This window comes from Palaemon carinicauda, chromosome 33 (assembly GCF_036898095.1).
Source record: "Palaemon carinicauda isolate YSFRI2023 chromosome 33, ASM3689809v2, whole genome shotgun sequence".
Taxonomy (NCBI): domain Eukaryota; kingdom Metazoa; phylum Arthropoda; class Malacostraca; order Decapoda; family Palaemonidae; genus Palaemon; species Palaemon carinicauda.
This window is the reverse complement of record NC_090757.1, coordinates 24,712,972-24,736,911: the sequence shown is the minus strand read 5'-3', so window position 1 is coordinate 24,736,911 and position 23,940 is coordinate 24,712,972. Positions and strand designations below refer to the sequence as shown.

General features: G+C 41.4%; 1 protein-coding gene across 5 annotated transcripts in view; it reads right to left on the bottom strand.

The window, feature by feature from the left end:
* Sap130 (Sin3A-associated protein 130) overlaps positions 1–23,521 on the bottom strand; it is a 43,672-nt gene extending 20,151 nt beyond the window's left edge. For 2 of the 5 annotated variants that reach the window (XM_068356871.1, XM_068356872.1), the window contains exons 1-12: positions 23,393–23,521; positions 14,474–14,616; positions 13,838–13,946; positions 12,016–12,349; positions 11,730–11,864; positions 11,121–11,343; positions 10,475–10,711; positions 9,546–9,684; positions 7,953–8,171; positions 7,552–7,761; positions 2,786–2,907; positions 2,406–2,602 (exon numbers count right to left, since the gene is read on the bottom strand). In XM_068356871.1, coding sequence (XP_068212972.1) covers positions 2,406–2,602; positions 2,786–2,907; positions 7,552–7,761; positions 7,953–8,171; positions 9,546–9,684; positions 10,475–10,711; positions 11,121–11,343; positions 11,730–11,864; positions 12,016–12,349; positions 13,838–13,946; positions 14,474–14,608 — 2,060 coding nt within the window. In that variant the 5' untranslated portion in view covers positions 14,609–14,616; positions 23,393–23,521. The remainder of the gene's footprint in view (positions 1–2,405; positions 2,603–2,785; positions 2,908–7,551; positions 7,762–7,952; positions 8,172–9,545; positions 9,685–10,474; positions 10,712–11,120; positions 11,344–11,729; positions 11,865–12,015; positions 12,350–13,837; positions 13,947–14,473; positions 14,617–23,392) is intronic. The other 3 variants (XM_068356873.1, XM_068356876.1, XM_068356875.1) reach the window with 3 other exon arrangements.
* Positions 23,522–23,940: the final 419 nt, after the last annotated feature.

Below are 23,940 nucleotides of genomic sequence, written 5' to 3'. Positions count from 1 at the left end.
TTTACTTGAATCACACACACTAATGGAGGTGGTATTGATATGATTGAAAGAATTAAGTAATCTAACATTTTAAACACACACCAATTACCAAGACTCCTCTAATTTTACCAGTGACTAATCGCTAGCTAAAATAAGTTTAAAGTCTTACATAATTACTTAATAATCCCTGAACATAAAAATTCTAATACCATACTAAATATATATCCATTAGGACAAAATGCAATATCAACACAAAGGAATACAAGGTCTGAGAATTGATATACCATTATTCTTTTCCAAATTACAAGAACATTATATTCACTTTAGTACCCAACAAACTGTAACTTCTCAGTGCACCCAATACCAAGTAATCCTCATAAAAAAACATATCTGATAAGAAATGCAAAGGCTACTTCCTAGCCAATAACACTTCAATTCTCCAACTTCATTATGGATATTAAAAAAATTGTTCTTCAGATTTAAAAAATGGCTGGCAATTCAGGGTCCTGTTTAGATCTTAGACCCTCTTTAACACAGATGTACTAATTCGTACTAATGCTGTTGCATACTGAAAACCACATCCTTGCCGGGCAATCAGCTCGATTTGAGTTCCACCCATTCAAGTTCAACAGTTTCTTGTAGTGTATGCCACTTTATTCTTACCGAGCGAGTCATCAGCAGCCATTACCGTACCTGGACCTCCATAATCTTTGCTCATGTAGAGAGGGGGTTTGGACACTGATCATATGTATCTATGGTCAGTCTCTATGGCATTGTCATTGTCCCTTACCTCTATCATTCATGAGTAACCTTTAAAGCTTAAACCTTGTCTTGGACTACGATTTTGAAGCAAGTCTTGATCCAAATCATTGTGCTTCATTGTTCCACAAACGTTGAAAGGCACCCTTTAGAGCTACTAACAAGTCGAGTATGTGAGAGCAGAAAACGGGGAACCCCAGTGTCAAAAGCTTTTTTGCCACATGAGCATGAAAGCACAAAGGAACCATTAAGCTCCTAAGACTTGTCCCTAGCAACTGAGCTTGTCAGCGATTTCATTCCTCTTGCCCTAAATGAATCTTATTGTCAGTTACCCTACTTTGTTGAGCACCTATGTGTGAGTCTACTTTGCTAACTTGCAGAGGTGCTGTAAACCGGTACCTCCCTGCTTATTGACATAAACCATTAGGGTCGTGTAGTCACTCATCAAAGCCACCGAGTGATATATCAAGCATTGTTGGAATGCTTGCAGTGCCAACAGGTTGTTGTGCAGGAACTATACTACGAACCAGCAACCTGAAGTGGTCTGGTCCTCCCTCCAATGCGTCTGTGTACAGCAGAATATCAGGATGACACTCCAAAGGAGTCCCTCCTCCCCTCTAGAGACCTATGAGCATGGAAAATCTGAAATACAGGGAGTGGTTCTAAGTACCGTCGCATGAGGGCTCACTGGTGGTACACCTGGCTACTCAATTTGCGATTGCCGCAAGTTTTGAATTTCTGCCGTGACGTCAGGGACTTAAGCTATATATATATCCACCGGGTAAGTCAGATGTTTAAAAATAAATATTTCCTGTAAAAACTATAACTTTAACAAAAGAGTAGTCTGCCCAAGTGTACCCTCAAGCAAGAGAACTCTAACCCAAAACAGTGGAAGGCCATAGTACAGAGGCTATGGCACTACCCAAGACTAGAGAACAAAGGTTTAATTTTGGAGTGTCCTTCTCCCCGAAGGACAACCATACTGTCTTAAAACTACACCAGAAGGGCTACGCTATTACATTTGAAAGAAATTGGGAGATCTTTAAGGATTGATGTCGAGATTTAACCAGCTTCAAAGATGCAATATGAATGCCTGGAAAGGTTCATAGAAACAATGGTAAATTATAGTATTTTGTTCAAAGTGGTTGGGTTATGCTTTGATCATCTTCAGAGTATATGATTTAGAATTTTTAGATCTCTGATCAAAAGTGTAAATGCTCTTGTGTGTAGAATAATGTATAGGCAATAGGTGTTGATCACTTGCTAATGTCAATCCTGTGGCAAGTATGCTAAAGATTTTAATAAAACTTAGATATTCTTTGATATAATAAAGTGCAATTGAACTAAAATTTAAATAATAATTACTTTTAAAAATTTTCATCTAAAGGCAATTAATTATAAAAAAAAGGACTTATGGAATTTGACTTGTATGATCAAGTACTGGGGATAAGTAGCCCATTTAGCACTTTAGTTAAAGTTGAAAAGGTTTGACAGCAACAATGTTATTGGGAAGAAGGAAATCAGAGAAAGGCTATTGCTAAATACTGTAGTGGGTGCATCTAGGGCCCAAATGAGAGCACAATACTTTTTTCACATCTTGAGTTATTTCATTTTGAGCATTATGCCTCATTTTCTTGATGAATTGAAAAAAAATAAATAAAACTTACCCATCATTATCTGGCCTCTTACGAAGTATTGATGGTCTTGGCGATGCATTAGGCTTAGCTGAAGGGGCAGATATCGTACCCTGAGATTGAGGACACTCTCCACCTTGAACTGAACCACAAACTCCTCCTCCAACAGCAGAATTTGTTGCATTAGGTGCCACCCTCAATGGTGCTCCTTGTACATTAGCTGGGACATACTGGAAAAATATATTGTATGGTGCATAAGTAAAATAAACCCAGGAATTACATTTTAGATACAGTAGTACAAAGATAGGCAACTACCCAACCATATTCAAAACAAACTTATGATCAAATCATATCACTATCTTTAGGGATGAAAGTCTGGACTATCCTTCATTAACAGAAACAGGACATCTTACCTGATATGGATTTTGGCCTTGTTCATAATAAAACTGTGGAGCAATGCTGTACTGGGACATGGTGGTGACAACTCTTTCTCCTTGGGTTGCTGGCACTCCACTTGTCACAGTCACTCCTGAGCCTTCCAATATAAAAAATAAAAATGTATGGTTTTAATTAAGAACCTTAAGTTCACTATGTGTACTTTGAATCTTATATACAGCCTTACATCAGTTGCATATAGTAAAGGATCATCAGATACTAGGTATTTGCTGATGGGATACTCTTGTAAAGCAGTAGTCTAGCAATATCTTTCCCTTCCTTATTGATTGCTACTTTATATTTGGGTACTTTCAAAACCTTATAACTTCCACAATTGTGGATGTTGCCCTGGTATTACTAATAGACTCATTCAAGGAATACCCTTAAAACAATTTTTCATTAAATTCATCTCCCCATCATAATCACAGTTTTAAAGTCGGCTTTTCCATTCCGGAGCTAAAGCATGAAATATGGACTCACACACTTGTCCTATACTCTTGTCATCCTAAACTTTGATTTCCTAAGCCGGTTACTTCATTAGTCACCCAAACATTTTTTCCACAACTAAAAGGCCACTTTTTTATAGTATCTTTCCCTTAATTTTCATTCGTCACCACTTTCATTTCCGCTTAAGTTGGTTTTCAGTTCAGTTCTTCACTCGAATCTCCCACCTTTTAAAGTTTTACACTTCTCCCTCTTACCCTGTAATAAGAATTTCTACAATACTGACAAGATCCTACTGATGAAGATATGGCATTAGTAATTAATTTGCAGTCAGACTTCCATCTTTTTTTTGCTACTTTCTTTTGTAATTAAGCAACTTATAAAAATAAGTTTATTTGTGTGTAAAATTTAAGTATTCCAATAACAATCATTTAGCAATTATGCAGATCTCTAAAACACAAGATAAAATCATATTTCTATCAAAAGCACATTCTTTCTATTGGGATATATTCTCCAAGGCAATTCATTTTTGGACATTTACTAGAATAAATTAGCCCTTTATTTATAGTTAAAATCCAGGTCTGCACCGTTGTCCCGCCATGCTTGCCAATAGTGTTTGAGGCATCGGCCCACCTGTGGCGTGGGAAGGTGTAGGGGGCCTCCCTTCCTATCTCTTTCTGGGGAGACGGTTTGAGCGGCCTCGTCTCGAGCCCGCGTATTTCTGTCTAAAGGAGGCTTGGGTTGGGGTACCACTTCTGCGGGAGGGCTGCAGGGACTGATGCCAGGAAGGAGAGGAGGCCTCCTGTCTAGCTGGTGGCGTAGGCGGGTAGGCCCCGTCCACAGACGGTCTTCTATGGGGAGGACGTCTTGCCGTTGGCTGTCTGGGCTCCGCCAAGTCTAAGTTTCCCCACTCTCTCCATAGTTTCTGCTACCATCTGAAGGGGGAACAGTGTCTCACCCCCCATCGGAGCATTTCTCAGGAATTTTGCCTCACGTTCGGGGAGTGTACGGGGGAGCCTGTTAAGCACCGTATCTCTCCTCCTTAATACCCAGTTTGCTGTCTGGGTCAGGGACTGGAACGTAAGAAACTTCATGGCTTTGCCCCCCGAACGTACGAGTTCATGTAGTAGAGCTTGATTCTCTGGCACCGAGAGATCGTGGGAGAGCTGGAAACCTGCTAAGGCGCATGCCCACCAGCCCCGCCACGAGGCCACGTTTTTGATGTCCTGCGATGTTTCCTCCATCATAGCGGCCTCCGCCTGAGAGAAGACCACTGGGGCAGTAAGGCTCCTGTCATCCGTACTGCCCTGGCTCAGAGTCGCGACGGCTTCTTCCAAAGTCCGAGGCCCCGCAGGCCGTCCGTCTGGCACATAAAATTTCTTCTAGGTCCTCAGTCCAGGCAGGAGCTCGAAGGACCCTTGGGCTCTGATTGAGTTCTTGTGCCCCGAGACAAACTGGTCGACGTGGTCCATGCCCAGGGCCACGTCCGGAGCCAGAGGTAGGGTCAAGGATGGTTTCTGTTGTACTGGGTTATCCACCATCCTTCCCAAACCCGAAAGCCAGGCCTGCTCTGAGGACGGTTCTGGCTCGTCTAGCCTGTGGGTGCTGAATCAGTGACAACACCTTCCTATAGGAGGATACTACATCGGGAGAACATTCGCCAGTATCTAATAAGCCCTCTACCACTTGATCCTCCATGTCGGCTGTATCCTCGATCACGGATGGATCCGTGGGGACGGCCGTATCCCTGACATCCGGCCAGCTCGATGGAGCGGCTGCCTCCATCACGGATGGAGCCTTCATGGGTCTACCCCCTCCCGGGGGAATCCGTGGAGTGACTGCCCTGCTGTACCAGCAGGCTGCATCCGATGCCTGGATGGAGCCGGTGAGACTTTGGGTGTGGGAGCAATGTTGCCGGCCTGAGCCAGCGGCTGCCTCCGCTGAACGTATGGAGCCGATGACTTGCCGGGCAAGGGAAAGTTAAAGTGTGGCAACGGCTGCATCCGAAGCGTGGACGGAGCCGAAGAGACACTGGGAAAGGGCACGGAAGCGGCTCCAGCAGCCGCCGAGGCAGGCACTGGAGCTGAAAGAGCCCTGTTCGACCCACAAGGGGGAAAAGCCACTTTAGCCCTCTTCTTTCTGGAACACTTCTTCCTCGTAACCTTGGCCTTTTTCCTTGACGGGCCTGAGTTCGAGCTCGACTTCTTTCTCTTTTTCCTCATCTCCCGGTCGCTGGAGTCTTCCGACGATGACGAGCTGGAGGATGAGGTAACGTCCGAGGAAGATGAAGAGGAGCTATCCGAGTCCTCTGAGTCTTCTGCCACCAACCTGGGGGCTTGCAATTGTGCTACCAGGATGACAAGTTCCATGAAGTCAGGCGGTAGCGCGACCGAAGGCGCGGGGGGCGTACGTAGTGACCCACATGAGGCAAACCAGCCAGAGAACTCTTCTTCCTGCCGCATGGGTGACCTGAAGGGCGTCCTTGGCGCCGTCCACACAATGAAGTCGGAGTCCGAAGAGCACGTGGCTTGCCTTTCTCTGTCTCAATCGCCCCCGGAAACCGCTGTTCCTGAAAAACACTTCCACGATGGGGGGGAAGGAGCTGGTGTTCCTGACCTCCCCCACACCGGGTTTTCACTCGAGACGGGTCCTGCGGGCACCAAAAACTCGTCTACGGAAAGCACTTCAGTCACAACAGCAGACTCCCCACTCGTCTGTGTAGGCATGATGCAATTAGAATCAATGAAATCAGACCCATGGGAACAGCAATGGGCTGTTTCCCCGCAACAGACTTACCTCGACCCCTACTCTGGGTAGGGGAAGGGGAAGGAGAAACTCTCCGAAGGAGCTGACGGAGATGTCAACGGCAAACCAATACCAGTCTTCCTAGGCAACCGCTTCGACGCCTTCTTCTTCTTTATTCCGAACAAAGTCCACTGCAGCTCCGGCCAGGACGCACACTCCGGACACGCGGAGGCAGGCGAGCACACACTGCCACTACACGAGGATCGACGCTTGACTTAGAGAGCCATGCCCCACATGACTTACCGGCCTTGGGCCCGGGACAATGACGTTGGGATTCCATACAGGAATACACAAGCAACACAAGTAACACAAGGAAAGGATATGAACGGGAAAGCACAAAGGGAACACGTGTAACACAATGGTGGGTCTGACGGGATGAGAGAGAGCGGCGAGATGTTATCTACGCCGCGACCAGATGCTTACTGGCGACACAGTAGCGCATTCTTGCGCGCTGACCCCGGGTTGCCTCAGGGCACGTATCCATCCGCCACGGAAGGACCCGACAAGGGAAAACGGAGATAGGGGAAACTGCGCAAAATTTTTGGTCGGTTAGGGAGGAAATCCCAGATACTCCAAGAAAGTAGTTCGAGGTAAGTACTCCGTGTCGGAACAAAGAGCGGTTTCATCCCAGTAGAAGGCTTGTTGGGGGATGGAGGCATGTCGGGCAATAACCGAGACAAAGGTTGTGACGAAGTCTGCCGCAGCTTCCGTGTCAGAACTTGCTGCTCCCCATGCCTCACAACCGAGTCTATCCCAATCCGTTTTTTTAAATTATCCACCCAGCCACGACTGGTTTTGAAGGTTTCCACTGTCATTGAAGTCTCCCCTCTTTCAGCTGCTTGCTACCCTTTCAAGTCATCATTGATTCTGCTGGCCTTTTCACATATGATCGTCTCAGTCCCGCTATCTCCTGCCAGCTGTTTCTCCTTTATCCATATATATATATATATATATATATATATATATATATATATATATATATATATATATATATATATATATATATATATATATATATATACACACACACACATATATATATATATATATATATATATATACAATATATATAAACATATGGCAGTACAAAAAAAGGCGAGGAGGAAGAGCGGTGACAACCACTCCTCATCCGAGCCAAAAGCAAAGTGAGCTCAATCACAGGTGTGCAAGTCGGAGGGGTAGCAAGCTAACCCCCTCTACCCTCGCTTACTAGCAGGATGGGTAGTTAACCCTCACTAAATTTTAATGGCTCGTCCTTTCAGCTTCGCCGAAAGTAATACCCCCTATTAAATAGCACCGGTTTGCATCCCAGTTACGGAATAGAAAATACACATCACAATTCTGTACTAGAAAACAAGAAACCCTGGTAAGTAATTCAAATATCTTAATAAACCAAACAAAAACTTTAAACCACCATCAAACCATCCAAAATCACAATTAAATCCTGCAACCTAGAGTTTAATATGGATAGCCTGTAAGTTTCTCAAACTCATACCTGGAATAGTTCGCTGTAAGAAAACACTTGTGTGGGCAGGCTGTGGTTCCACTGCTTGTCCTGGAGATTGTGCTCGAACTTGGCCATGAGAGACTCTGGATGATGCTGATACTGACACTGAGCCTTGACTTTGGCTGGACGCCTGCTGTGGCATCACTTTGGCCACAGGAATAGTGGGTCCTCCCATAACCCTACCTACAACATTACTTCCTGTTTTAATGATACACACATATCTCAGTCAACTACAATGCTTTCACAAAGTAATAAACACTAAATGTACAAGTATATGAAATCACATTTCTCAAAAGAGGATTTAGAAAAAAATTATCAATGAAAGGTGCATCTACTTTTAAAGTGTCTAAAAAGAAACAAAAAGACTGACAAGAAAAACTAAACCATACCAGGTCTGTGCTGGACATTTCCAGCCTGTGGATGCTGTACAACATGAGCACTGACTTGTGTCTTCTGTGTAGGAACGCTTGCTAAGCCAGAGATCTGTGTTAATGCTAGAGGAGGACCTTGTGCAGGTTGTGTTATGACTTTAGGGCCATCAGGGAAAGCCAAAGTCTGTGTTTGTACTCCAGCCTTTGTGTTATGATGGGGTCCAACTGGCGTTCGCACTGAAACAAGAATATACAGCAGGGTTTACACAGACGAAAAGTTCATGAAACCCGGTTGTCGCGCATGCTTGTCAAACAGTTCGAAGAGGTGGAGTCAGCCACAAATGTATAAGGTTTGTGGACAATGAGGCCTCGCCCCCAAAAGTCAGGCAAGAACAGACTTTCTTCGAACCATTTGACGAACGTGTTCCAACAACCAAATACCTCTTTACATGTTCAAACATCACTTCAAACATTTGTCTATCAAACCGTGTTCGACCGTGTCAACCCGACTTATCGTATTTGACGGCCTATAGGAGGCACTTTTTTCCCAAAATTTTGGCTAATCTAACTCAGCTTACGCCAGGTACGTTTACCTGCACTAAATGCCATGCATCCTTATTTTATTTTTATTGCTGGTATTATTGTATATTACCGGTGCTTTAAAAATTAATTTGTTAAAAAGAAAGAAATTTAAACTAAAATGCAGTGACTTTCGTTTCTAAACATCAGCTGACAAAATGTAAACAAAGTTATGGTTACGTTCTCAGCAATCTTCTAACTTTCTCTTTCCTTAGCCTTCTTTGATGGTATCGTTAATAACGGTAGTAATCAAATTTAGATTAGCAAAATTATTTTTCATTAAAAATCCACAAATGATTCGAATTATCCTCACTCTCTCTCCAATCAAGTACTGTACCATCTTCTCTGTCGCATCATACTGTAATCAGCGGTACTTTGCTATTGTTGACTAAACACAAACAAAATGGCTTCTCTGTTATGCGATGTGTAGAAATTTTTAGGGACATGGCAAGTAAAATATTTGTAATGAAATCCTTACCAAAAGCTCTTAGTATTGTTAGTTACCACTTGAATGTGTAAATGCGGTTGTTCATTATGATCGGCAATGAAAGGTAAACAAAACGTTTCCTGTTCTAGGCAGCGTTTATTAGAAAAAAAATAATATATAATCGCTCTTATTTCAATTATTTTTAATTACTAAGGATAAAGTAAGTAAAACCCAATTAATAATATTATCATTTCATAACCAATACTTGGTAAAATATCTGTTACTGCAAAACCTAACTTATACTCATATGTGTAAATGCGTTCGTTTGTTCGTTATGATCGGTGATAACAAAGCAATGCTTTCGGTTTTATGTTGCGTATTTAGCAAAAGCATGACATAAAATGGTCTTTATTTATTTTTGATTTTTTAAGTATACAAAAAAAGCTAACTGTTTTCATGAATCTGACCTGCTGAAATGAGGGTGCGTCTTATATGCCCGAGCGTCTTATAAGCCGACAAATACGGTAAGTGAAAATTAATTAATCTACATACAAGCACATTTATATTTCAAATTTCATCAAACAAGGTAGGTAATTTTCACCTACCAATTGGGGTTTTTAGAGGTACGTGATGATCCTGTGACATACGCTGCATTGTAGGATGATGAGGTAAAATGGCACCTGTAGTACCAGAGGGCGTTGTCATGGCTAATGTCCCAATACTTGTGACAGCCTGTGAAGTCACCTAAAATATTAAAGAAACAAAATTAAACTTTTGAATAAGTATTAACCCTTTTACCCCCAGGCTATTTGGAAATTTCCAACCCTTAACCCCCAAGGGGTTATTTTTTACCCAGCACATTTTGCAGTATATATTTTTTAAATTGCTCTAACAGCCTTAATTTTTGTCATAGAGAGGTCAGGTTGGTCTCATTCTCTTGGAAAATGCCTGAATTTTCTCAAAAAATTATTAAAAATATGAAAAAAAAAATTTTTATAGCATTTTTTTGCAAGGACGTACCGGTACGTCCATGGGGGTAAAGGTATGGCTTTTGTGAAACGTACCAGTACGTCCTTTGGGGGTAAAAGGGTTAAATCACTCTTATGACTAATTACTGCATATGCTAGAGCTTCTAAACTAAAACAAAATAACATTCTATGATAACTAAATATTTTAAGCAGATTATGAATTTAAAACCTTTTCAAGAAAATCCTCTCCATGACTTTGTAAATAAATCACTAAATCTACTCAACAAACTTAGTCCTGTATTTCAATGAAATACTATAAAATGGAATGTTTTTACCTGATCAATGTAACAGCAATTCAAGAAAGGTTGCTCAAACACACATGAATAGGCATAGCAAAAAAAACCATGTATGGATAAATCAATTTCAGCTCATACTTTTCAATAAGCAAAATCTCTAAACTTCCTGTAGGTAAAGAATTTAACAAAACTTGCTATTCCCAAAAATTATTGGCACTAAACACAAATCACAGAACTTACAAACTACCTTTCAAAAGTTGCTTGACATACCTGTGATGATGATGTATCAGTTGGTACTACAGGAGCTGTAGTGATTCGAACAGCAATGGTGGGAGGTGCCGGAGTTCTAATAGTCCCTTGGGCATTAACTCCTGGTCCTGCCACTGTAGTAACTAAAGGACTACCTGGGTTATATAAAGGCCCGGTGGATCCTGCCGTCACACATGGGCCAGCTGTGACTCCACGAGTCACACTTCCAATGACACCTTGCATGTTTCCACCGTATTTCTAAAGAAAAAACAATGAAGCTCTGATAAATTACTCCAGATGGATAAAAGGTATAAACAGGAAACAAATATTAGCATTATTTTGAAGCTGCAGTACCAGCGGTATACAAAATCGATGGTAAAACGTTTAAAGAAAATGGTCAATACAATGAATAAATTAAGTCGAAACAATAATGAACTTAATTTTCCCTGTAATGTGCAACATATTTATGATTTGCTCACATACATATTTCACTTGTCTTATACTTTAATACTAAAATTTGTTCACAAATATTCTATTCACTGGACGTTTGCTTGGTCAACAAATCATCTTTTAGGATTGGCCTATGTGACTCTGGCCTAATGTTGAATAACCACATCAAGAGCGTCTTTCCAAAATAATTGGTAAAAAAAAATTTAAATCTACAAACCTGAGATTGCACTATTGGCTGAGTTATATGAACCGCTTTAGAACTTGAAGAAACTCTTGGAGAGTCGCCAGAAACCATTCCTCCCCTCATTGTAGTTGGGACTTGGCCCCTTACAGGACCACCACCCATGTTTCCAGACCGCACACCCGCATGGTAGGTTGTAATTGCACCTCCTGCCTGACCAGCCCGTTGCACAGGCACAGATCCTCTTGGTACACCCATACTATAGGCATGAACAGGAGTGTTTTAGCAAGATTTTTATGTTTCCAAATGCTAAACTAATAATAGTTAAAAAAAAAAAAATTAAAGAAAAAATAATTATAGTGAAACTTAATTCACTACTATATCTTTAATAAACAAAACTGAATTCCTTCCCCACAATTACTGTACTGTAAATATACAGATGTTCTAACCAACAGGTACTGTAAAATAAACAAATGCTGAAAAAGAATGCGATATTCAAACATAGTATTTATAAACCATGGTACCAAGCCAAAAAGGCTTATCAAAACCTTACAAGATCTAACCCTAGTATTTCAAAATGACATGGTTATTATACCAACATCAAGTGCAATACCTGAAACTATGGTATATTGCAATTACAATTACCTCAAGCTTGCTGCAGGAACTCCTGGATGCATGGCTGGCCCAGATACCTTTCCTGTATGTGCAGGTGACGGTGCACCACGGCCCCACCCACTGCCGCTTGACACAGGGACAACACGCTGGCTTACAACATTACGTCTGCAATGATTATAAAAAAAGCCCTTGTTGAGTTTTACACATTAGGATAACATGTATTAATCTTTTGTCCTTCCATCTAGTTTCAAACGTGTAATAATTGAAAACATCTATCCTACACATTTTACAGAAAATACTAAAGCCTTAAACTTACGGTCCTGTCACAGTTGATCCTGGCTGCCCGCCTGGTTGACCAGTTGTCCTCATTATAGGTGTTGCAACAACTTGGGACCTTGGAACAGCCATATTTGCAACAGTTGCTGCTCCTCTGGGTATATGGTAAGGGCCAAGGTGGGCTGGTGATGACGAGGTAACCGCAACATTCGAGCCGCCTGACCCTGGAGGATGGGACACTGTTCTAACTGAAGGGCCAGTACCACCACCAGATCCAGAGGAAGCTAAATTGAGTGCTGCTGGAGTGGCAGCTGAAGTACGGGATACTAACGTAACAGTTTGTCCACCTACACCCATGCTTTCAGTACGGCAAACTGTAAATGGGGATTCTAGTTACAAATTTCAAACTACATTTTCTTCAGCATATCACTCATGTGTAGTGCTAAGTCTAGCCTTGACCAAACAAAAGGACTAACACAAATATAAAGGAAATATCGTCTGTAACATTCTGAAATAGGACATTACAAAAACACACATACAGTACTGTAGTACTCATTGTACAAAGAAGAATGAGGAAAGGAACATGGGATAGTCTACAAACAAAAACTAAAAACCAACAACCATCTTAAATCAGTTTTGACTTTCTTCATCTAATAATACTAGAAACTGTAAATTTATTCCAGGGTTAATAAACTGCTGTACTATAATTTACTTTTGCGTTCATACACTGTAACAGCAAAATATATGGACAAAGAAATAAATTTGCTGTTCCCTTAACATCAAGAACCTGATTGAGAAACAAGGGATACAAAAGTACTATAGCTCATTTTCTATACAAATATTTCATTACCATCAGTAATCCATTCCAGATAAACATAAAAGCTATTCATACAAGATCTGTTTTTGACACATTTAAGTGTGAATAACAACTCTCAGATTAATAAACTGCCAATGGTTTGAGGGTTGATTCCAATTGTAGAAGCAAATACAAAATAGCACTGATGTTCAATTGATGAACTTCTTGAATATGAATTCATGCTTTTCTTTAAATATTAATCAAAGTTATCTAAAGGAAGATGTATACTAAGAAGCCACATAAAAGAAACGATGAAGATGGAAATTTCCAAGTTCAGAAAAAAAATATGCAAACCACCACCTAAACTGAAACTTTAGAATGAATATTTCAAAATCGTAGGTCATAAATTGATTTACTGATAAAGATAACTACATATCACCATAAAATATTTTGGTTAAAAATAAAGCACTTCTGAACAAGGTGCATACAACATTAGGTTATACAGTATCGCTATTAATTGCTAGACTAAAGCTTGATAATATAATAAAAGTATCAATAGTATGAGTTTAATGATATACCATAGTCTCTGAAAACTACATTCATCTGCAGATGGACTAAGTGTTGGTCAAAATATACTTCTAAAATTTTGGAATTCATATTGCTTCATTAGTCTAGCAAGTCCTACTCACCAAATACAACAAACCTTAATGAAATTCCTTCAACTTAGGAAAGCCAATCCATCTAATAACAGATATTGGTATGTTGCTTTATGCTACTTCAATGTATAAAGTACTGAAATCTAAAACGTCAAACAAATGGTAAAACATGACACATCTAGAGCACACAAACAAACTAGCTTATCTACTTCTAAGTTCTATAAGGGTAATAAAATATTGAATAATGTACCTTTATAAATTATCTAAAGAAAACGATTGAATATATATGACAGCTATATAAAGTGAAAAAGTTTCCTTAACAATAAACTGAGGTTCTCCAATCTATTTATACACCAACACCATAAAAAACTTCAGTTTTCAAAGCTAGAGTACTTATTCTGAAAACGTACCAGACTTGGCTGTTACAACATGTGACGGCGTTCCACTTGTCGTGAGAATCTGAGCGACTCCAGTATTGTAATGGACTAGAGTTGCACCTCCGCTTTTCATAACGCCACTCTGCACAAAATATATGAGATATGTTACAGTTAGAAGAAAAAACAGAAAACTGAAATAAGAAATGGATTGAACTAGGTTATAAACTTTAGGACAGAGGCCAGGCACTAGGACTGGTGTCATTCAGCTTTGAACATATACATTTCAATATTAGGTTCAATTACTGTAGTTCTAATAACAAACAAAACGAATACATTTTATAGAGTATTTTATTAAAATCCACACATATGTAACAGCAAAAATTCTTACATAGTAATTTAGATATATCATCAGGTAAAACTTCAAGGCCCCTAATGTTTGTCAAAGAAGAACAATCTTTAAAAAGGGTAAAATTGGTGAAGGAAAAAATTTAAGAAATCATACAGGACAGATGAAGAAGTAAGAATCCTAGAAAATACAGAAAATCAGCTGGAGGCTAAACTGAAACAAAATTTTGTGAAATATATTTTCTTAAAATATCAAATCTGATAAGTAACTTTGGCAACCACTATCTGTCCTGCATACAAGCTATCATCATAGCTCCTACTTACCCCTTCCATAGGTCTGGATGAAGTCTTTTGGGCCAAATCCATTGGCTGATTACTGTGATCCCCCGGAACAGCGCCAGAGCCTCCCAAAGTGTTACCACTGGATGCGGTTATCAGTCCTCCTCTCCCTGTCATCATGATACAGCCTGATGATACAACAGTATATAATCTTTAATTAATACAACAAATATGATCACCAGAATACTTAAAGAAAATTGCTGATAGGAAAGTGTAATGCAAGGCATAAAACACAAATCACTTTTACTGCCTTTACATTAGTATAACTAACAAAATGTTAAGAGCCAAGACATGCAATAGCATTTCAGAGCTATAACAAAAGGAAACTATCTAATAAAATACTAATGGTTAAATTACCTTCAGAATTTAGAACTGGTCACTAAAGAAAAAAAAAATTATGAAAAGTTGGAACTATAATTCTCGATTAAATTACTATGTATGAACTCAAATACTGTAAATAATGTGTAAGATCTTCTACTAAACTATTCAGTTTACTTACATGACTAAATACCAAAAAATCTAATGGATGGGTGAATAGTAACCACTTCCAGACAAAATCAGAGATGGAAACACATTAATAAGCATATAAATATATACAACCTTCGTCAAACATCTTGACAGTAACAGGTTTAATAGTGAAAATTGTAATCATGTGTTATAATTCACGCAATATTTTCGATTTTGTCAATGTCGTATGTCAGGCAGGCAGCTATAAGCTAGTCGTTTCATGCTCCTGAGAGGACCTGTGTTGTATGAGATTGTATGTGTCCTTGAGATCCAGTGTGCACATGAAGTCTTATTGGTTGTCTGACTGTGTCGGCTGTCTCCATCTTGAACGACATTTGGTTGACAAACCTGTTCAAGGCCAAGAGATCGTTGACTGGCCTCCAGCTTTCAGACACCTTTCCAACAAGAAAGTAGAAAGTCGACTCTTAGAGGCCTGGAACCCGTCGAGGACCTCCTGGAGAGCACCCTTCTCCAACATGCACTAGACTTCTGCCCGAAGGGATAACTCCTTTGAGGATACGTTCGCATAGGTCACTGGGACTGGATTCCAGGTTAGTGGAAGGATAGATAGCATGAACAGGATCGGCCTCGGCCAGATCCCATCTTTCCCTTCCCTCCACAGATGGACTTCATAAACACTCTAGGACCCTGCTGTTTAGGGTCCCTAGCCCTATTCGTCACAGTTTAGAAGAGCCGATTGTTTCCATGTGGCTGAGGTTAAAAAGGCCTTTTAGATGAGCAAGTCATGGTTAGACTTCCTCCATCTCTCAGCCACCCACTCGACATTGGATTGAACAAAGAGCGAGTTTCTCATCCTGGATACCTCGGCCTGAGGGAGTTCCAATGACCAAGTCCCTCCTCTTCAGGATGGTGTTAGCCCAAAGGCTTACCCCCTGATGGGAGAAGAATTGTATTGCCCTGGTGCCTGACAAAAGGAAAGTCTCCATCGACCTCCTCTTGGACTCCCGACACCAGTCCTGAGACTGGATCACTTGTCCCACCAACCCTAACCAGAAATCGAGTCAAGAGGTTGCCTGCATGGCACACCACGCGATTTTTTCCTGGTTAAGGATCCCAAAGCCCGAGAACGAAACTGGAAGTCCCATTAGCTTCTCGAAGGGCATACCCTTCGAGAGCCTAGATAGAATGATCTAGAAGCAAGGATGCGAGAGGTTCATAGAGGATTTCATATCTTCTTTGCTGCACACAAGGCGGCGGGAGGAGGAAGAACCTGTGGTCTGGGCCACTGCCTTCTGTTTGGCATTCCTCAATCTCTTTGACCAAGACAAAGGTTCACTGGCCTTCAAGGATCTGTTGGTGCCGCATACCTAGCCAAGGACAGTGTCCTTTCACTCAAGAGGGGCTACCGATAGATCTGGCAGCCCAATGATGGTACGGATGCAAGCTAGGACCTGCCAAAAGGCGTATTCTGTCTCCTTTTGCTCCACCTCCGAAAGCTTAGGGCTAGCGGTGGTTGACAAAAGATCGTCCTCTTGGTCTTGCTCATTCACATCAGAGCTCTCACCCATAGGAGTCCGGGGTGGGTTGATGTTGTCATCGGGATAGACTGTTGACGAGGAAACTCCCGTCAACGTGTTAGGAGAGATCTCCCTCTGCCTCTCATAACGAGGAGGGGGAGCTCTGTCCAAGGATATAGGAATACTGTAGTAAATAAGTCCTCCTGTTGCCTGCACTGTGACAGGAGTTCCTCCAATAGAGTAGATCTTGTGGCTTCCTCTTCCCTACGAGGGCACAATGGTCCTATACAGGAGGAGGAACCATATCCTACACTGCTGGAGGGCGAGACTCCTTAGGTACCACCTCAAGGAGTCCGTGAAGGAGACTATCCTGTCCTCCTTGGGAGGAGACAGGTCTGATCTACCTGGTCTTACCCTTAGATCTGGCCTGAGGAACCCAGAACTGCAGTGGACTCCCTTAGAATCCCGGAGTGCTCTCTTCCCGGGGCCTTTCATGAGGAGTGGCTCTTTCCGCTGGGCGGTTGGAGCCGGTACCTTCGCGGACTTAAGCTTGGCGAAGGAAACTTGAGACGACGACTTCGGGTGACGGGCGAACCTACAGGAGGACCTGTGTCGCGAGGGTGATGAAGCGGCTCTAGGGAGCCACCCGGAAGAGCCTGGAGCAGAGGCTACCTTGAGGAGCTCGCTGCGTGGGATGGTAACTCGGAAGGGGCTGAGCGCGAGCGAGATCTCCTCCTACGGGACCTCTTCCGCTTCTTCCTAGAGTCCCTGGGACCCGAATCTTCTGAGGAGGACGAGTCCGACGAATCTGATGAAAGTGAAGCCGATGACAGGGAGGAAGACGAGCTCGCCGATACGTCCGATGATGCTGGGGGATCCTCATGTCGTTCCACCGTCGAGGGCGGTTCTATAAAGACGGGCGGGAGCATCGACGACAGCGCCGGGAGAGACCTTGGGGCCGAACCAACTGTCGAACTCCTCTTCTAACCGCATCGGGGACCTGAAGGGCGTCCATGCGATGGAGTCCGGATTCGACGAGCATGCCGGCGGACTCTCTTTGTCCGCTTCTCCCCCGGTCGCTGAAGCACCTGAAACGCACAGCCACGATGCAGGGGAAGGGGCCGGGGCCGTCTTCGCCCACATCGGGTCTTTGGTAGAGACGGCCCTGTAGGCACCAGAACCTCTTCACCTGAGCACCCCCCCCCCCCGCCATCAGGGACCCCACACAGACACAACATCCCCCACATCAGGAACATCAGACTCATGGGGATCGGCAATGGGCCGCTTCCCCGCAACGGACTTACCTCGTCCCCTACTCTGGGTAGGGAAGCTGGCGGGGAACTTTTCTCCGACGGAGCCGTGGGCGACGCAGTGCTCGCCTTCTTCGGGGATCTCTTGGACGCCTTCTTCTTCTTGGTCCCATAGAGCGCCCACTGGATCTCGGGCCAAGACTCGCACCCCAGACACGTGGCGGACGGGGCACACACACACTGCCCCTACACGAAGAACACAAGGTATGGGGATCAACCTCCGGTTTAGAGAGGAACGCACCACAAGATTTACAGGCATTAGGCCCGAGGCAACGACGTGGATGCTCCATAATCGTACACCAAAGCACCACAAGAACACAGGGGAAAGGTGGATAAAAGGATATACAGTAAGGTAAACGTTAAACACGTGGGAACTGCGTGGGGACACAAAGGGTCACACGGGATGTGAGAGAGCGGCGAGATGTTAATCACACCGCGACCAGAAACTAGCTGGTGACCGAGACCTGGCCACGCGCTCTCGCTGACCCGGGTCGCCTCAGGGCGCGTATTCATCCGCCACAGAGGGACCCACTAGGGAAAACTACACAAAATTCTGGTCGGTTGGGAGGAGAATACCAGATACTCCTAAGAAAGTAGTTCGAGGTAAGTACTCCGTGATGGAACAAATAAACTTTAACCAAAGAGGGATACAATGTTGTACTATCTGGCCCATCGAATGACCCAACCTACCTGACTGATCCTGTTCTCAAACTATAGAACAATAATAAACCTCAGTCTTTGAACATAGCACATTATTATTATTATTATCAAATGCTAAGCTACAACCCTAGTTGGAAAAGCAGGATGCTATAAGCCCAGGGCCCCCAACAGGGAATATAGCCCAGTGAGGAAAGGAAATAAAGAAAAATAGAATATTCTAAGTATAGTAACATTAAAATAAATATTTCCTATAAAAACTATAAGAACTTTAACAAATCAAGAGGAAGAGAAACTAGATAGAAGTGTGCCCAAGTGTACCCTCAAGCAAGAGAACTGTAACCCAAGACAGTGGAAGACCATGGTACAGAGGCTATGGCACTACCCAAGACTAGAGAACAATGGTTTGATTTTGGAGTGTCCTTCTCTTAGAAGAGCTGCTTACCATAGCTGACGAGTCTTCGACCCTTACCAAGAGGAAAGTAGCCACTGAACAATTACAGTACAGTAGTTAACCCCTTGGGTGAAGAATTGTTTGGCAATCTCAGTGCTGTCAGGTGTACGAGGACAGAAGAGAATCTGTAAAGAATAGGCCAGACTATTCGGTGTTAGTGTAGACAAAAGGAAAGAACCATAACCAGAGAGAAGGTTCCTATGTAGTGCTGTCTGGCCAGTCAAAGGACCCCATAACTCTCTAGCGGTAGTATCTCAACGGGCGGCTGGTGCCCGGGCCAACCCACTACCTACCATAAGCAGCATCAGCCAGGATAATTCTACTATCTATAGATGGAGATCATGGGGGCTGCTTATCTTTCACTAAGTCCCCACCGGGCCAAAAGGTCCAGACAATCCATGTCGATATCCATTGAGACCAATTGAGTGGTGGCTAGTTTGAAATTTTTCTCTATACAACTAATGAGGGTTGGGGCATAACTTATATATTGATTGATCAAATTGTTAACATTGTGAACACCATTTTATTGTATAAGTGCATTATTTACTTTTAGAGTGATTATGAATTAATACATTCACTTTTGCCAGCTGTTCTGTTTTTTTGTATGGCGTATCATTACCTGCCTTTATTAACCAATTAAGAGCTTTTAGATATCTATGCTCAAGTTCCCAGATATTGATCTATAAAAGCCATTTTTCCCAACCTCCCCTTCTGTTCAAGCATGACTATCATCACATGAAGACATCTACAAGAGGGAAGTACAATCTATTTAGAAATTTAGTATAATTTCACCTATTTTGGTAATTGATTATGTTGAAAACGCTCTCTGTTCAGTAAGCAGTAAAGCTTTTGTTGCTCATGTTAAAAGTAAAAAATATTCCTAACTTAATTACGCATGTAGTACTGTACCGCCTGCCAGAACAGAGGAGCAGTGAGGTGTTATGTTCATTTTACGAGTGTAGTAAGCCACAGCAGAACAAATTTCATTTGAGGGTCATGATGCGAATTATAGATAATTGTGATATTTTAATTTTCAGCCACTTAATGAACTATATATTTTTCAAACTAGTTATCTTTTGTTTATCATGAATTTCAGACTATTATCATTGTTGCAAATCACTCTTATTTAGTTTTCTGCTACCCAAAACCCCAGTTTCAATCTGTGATCCCTCAATTTTTTTTCATAAGGGGGGTTGGGTCGGAAAACTCGTGAACGAGTCATTTTCCCCTATATTCATGGTCAGGAATGGATAAAACAAGCTAGCTAGCCAGTAGGAAAAGTATATGTTCGTTATTTGGCTAGAGATTAAAGTATTATATATGTACTAGTTCTCTTCATCCATCTTTTCAGTCATATATCCTAATAAGTTTTGTATTTTGTAATATATATCTCCTCTCATTCTATCAAATAGGATACTGTACTGCACTTCGTACCTATAGTTAGATAGGATAGGATTAAGAAATTTAGGCCTCAAGCCAAACGATGGGGAACCTATACAGTAGTTAGAAAGCTACGTTCCAAACTGTACTTTTTGTTACGAGGTTCCTCCATCCATTTCAATTGAAATCATTTTCCTCCACCAAACAATATCATCTTGCTTTTCCAACTAGGATTGTAGCTTAGTTAGTAGTAATATAACAACATTCTTTTCCCAAATTCTCGTTCACTGGTCTTTCCACCTCATTCTTTGCTTGACTCTTGATCTTCCACCCCTTACGGATTCCAGCCAAACCATCTTCGCTCCAATCCACTCACCAGTGCATACCACCTCAGCCTTGAAATATTCATGAATCTTTACAATAATGCCAATTTTCCCATTTTATTCATTTAGCAGCCGTTCAAGCTTCAAGATCTCCAAATTTTACCACGAAATCCCAATACATAGGTCATAATCATAGTATCACAATTACTGCATAATCATCATTAATGGAAAAGCAGGCTGCTAAAACCCCAAGGGCTTCAATAAGCTACACAGCCCTGTGAGGAAAGGATGTAGAGAAGTAACTACTAAATTTTACGCATATGAAAATGAAAATAACAAATATGGAAGTAATTTGTATATTTCCTAACAATACAAACCTGTAGCTAGTTATAAAGGGATTATTTTCAGAGAAGCTGAGAGGACAAGCCATTGGAATTTAACGGAGATTAACTCTTTCGCCCCCAAAGGACGTACCAGTATGTTCTTGCAAAACATTGTTATTTACATGTTTTGGATAACTTTATGAGAAACTTCAGGCATTTTCCAAAAGAATGAGACCGACTTGACCTCTCTACGACAAAAATTAATGCTGTCAGAACAATTTGAAAAAAAATCTATAGCAAAATGTGCTCGAAATTTAACCTTATGGCGGGGGTAAAAGGGTTAACTACCCATCCTGCTAGTTGACCGTTGCAGCTACCTGCTACCACTCTCACACCTGCTACTGTGCTTCACTTCGCTTGGAGGTAGGACTTCAAAGGGGGACAGGGGTTGGCTTGTAAGTCTGTATAAATAGCTATAGGTTTGTATCGTTAGGAAAAATACAAATTACAGGACTTCAGAATTAGTCATTTATTCCGTACCAGGAATACAAACCTACGCTATTTATCGGGGTTGTCTCACCCATTAGGAGGGTGGATGTCCATGCCAATCTAGCTTTCTGACTTTACACAGACTTTCCTTTTTTTATAGGTTAGTAAAAAAATAAGGAAACCCTAACAGGCACCAAAAGACTGACAAAAACTAACTTGAAACCATGATAAAATCCTCGTGTCTATTGGAAAACAGAAATTCGCTATGAGAAATAGCTATTCTGGTATGTTTCTCTATGTGACTAATGGGGGATTGAGGCATAACTTGTGTATTGATCGACAAAAATATGAACAGCACCACATTTTACTTGTGGGTGCTTGATGGTGGGTTCCCGACGAATTGTTTTTTGGCAATGGTTTGAAGCTTTCCTTTTTTATCGAAATTATTAGCTCGCTTTTTTAACTAATTAAAAGCAAAGTAATCAAGCATATAACATATAACAAATATATTACCCTTCTAAGGAGTTCCAGCAAAACTGCCACGAGAGGAAGTCTCCACACGGGATATCGATCTATTTAAAAATTTCAAGCCGTTTCAACGATTTTGGTAACTGACTATATTCATAACACACTTCTCTATACACCCATTGTTGCTCATCTGAATCCAAAAAATCGCATCGAAATAATGCTCCACATGGTTACCATGTGTAGAAGATCTGTGACCTCTTGCCAGATTCACAGGATCATGCAAGAATGCTTATTTGTGAGTCACGGCAAAGCAAAGATCATTTGGGAGACATGATTTAAATTACAGGCAATCAAGTTACCTTTATTTCTCACCAATTATACAAATCATTTAGTTTCCGAACTGGTTACCTTGTTTTTGTATATTATATATGACTATTTTTCCTGAAAATCATCGGTATTCTGTATTTACCAACCCCAAACACCAGTTTCCTTCTAGGATCTTCCATATATGTCCAAGTGTGAGAGTAGAACTCATAAACAGGTAGTCTGCCCAAATACATAGTGAGGAAGGGAATAAATACACAAGAACATGTTGTAACGCTGTAAGGATCCATTATTTACCAAGAACCATCTTCACTGATGAATATTGGCATGGGCTGACTATCTGAAAATCTACTGCACCAAAGCTTATCATGTGATGAGACCTTTCACCTTTCAGCCTAATTTATTTGGCAAAGCTGCCCTAATTAGCCAAGAGCATAGTCATAATGCCTAGGCAATGATATTTATTTTAGATTTTACCTATGAGAATGTGCCATATCTACTCAAAAGTGCCTTACCCTAATCAGGGCCAAGTCTTGAGACCAAGTACTGTAGTTTCGACTTTTACGAAATGCCAATAACATACAAATTCAGGACTTTCCGTCAGCTAGTAGCTTAGTGTCATCAATCAACGGACAGAAAACCAGGCCGACCAGCAACGGGCGGCCGTAGCCTATGGGCTAATCCCGTCACGAATTTCAACAACCCTAAATGGCCCCATTCTCCTCTCATTCCTGGGCGCTTTCAAGAGTTCAATTTCAAGCCCCAGATTCGGATTTCCTTCAGGGAATGGGGTTTCCGGTGCTTCATGAGGGATCCAAGAATAAATATGTTCTCTGCCGGTTATAATTGTGTTGGACGGATACGTGAGAGCCACGACGGTGTGCAAAATGTCAAATTCGGTTCTGTGGACAGACTTGGATTCCCTTCCAGGAAATTTTTCTTGGTTAAATTTCAATTTCCTGATTTCTAATATCTTTGAGCCCAGATATGTGAAACGAATGATGAACAGAATGTCGGGAGTCAATCAGGGAAGCTGTTTAGAGTACATACATGACATACGTTAAGGAAAATCGAAACTATTTCAATGGTCCCACATTTGAATTGTGCAAAACTGCCATTCCTAGCTTTAACTCTACCAACTATTCAAGCAAATCTACATCAAACACAAGTGCTAGAGCTTGCTGTACATACCCTTGTTCTTGTTGAATCGTACAAGAGTGCAAAAGATCAATAAAAGTTTTTACATCACGCAAATATTCACTTAATACCTCACTCGGTCGCCCACTCCCACTCACTCGCGTAATTCCGCCAGACGCTCAACTCAGCTGGCAATTTGACGCATGCGCAGTCGTGTTACAATTTTGCGATTGTGACTAAATAAAATAAAAAAATTTATCACGATAATTTAAAATTGTCTACTTTTCTACATTACTATTATTATAATGTTCGGTTATATGGTATATTTTACAAAATATATTATTTTGAAAATATTTATGACTTGATTGTACTCTCACATATATATGAAAGGCTCATCACATTCCCATTATATCGGCAATGATGATAGTTAGTAAAAATTTAGAAGACTGTTTTATTCTCCCGTGTTTGCAAAATGCAGTGAAACGTCAAATAGATTGAATTACTGCACCTAAAGTTACTTGCATTTTGAAATCCCCGAGGCTAATTTGGTTGTACCTGCATGATATTTGTTTATTCTAGACGCCATTCTTAAATTTTAGTTA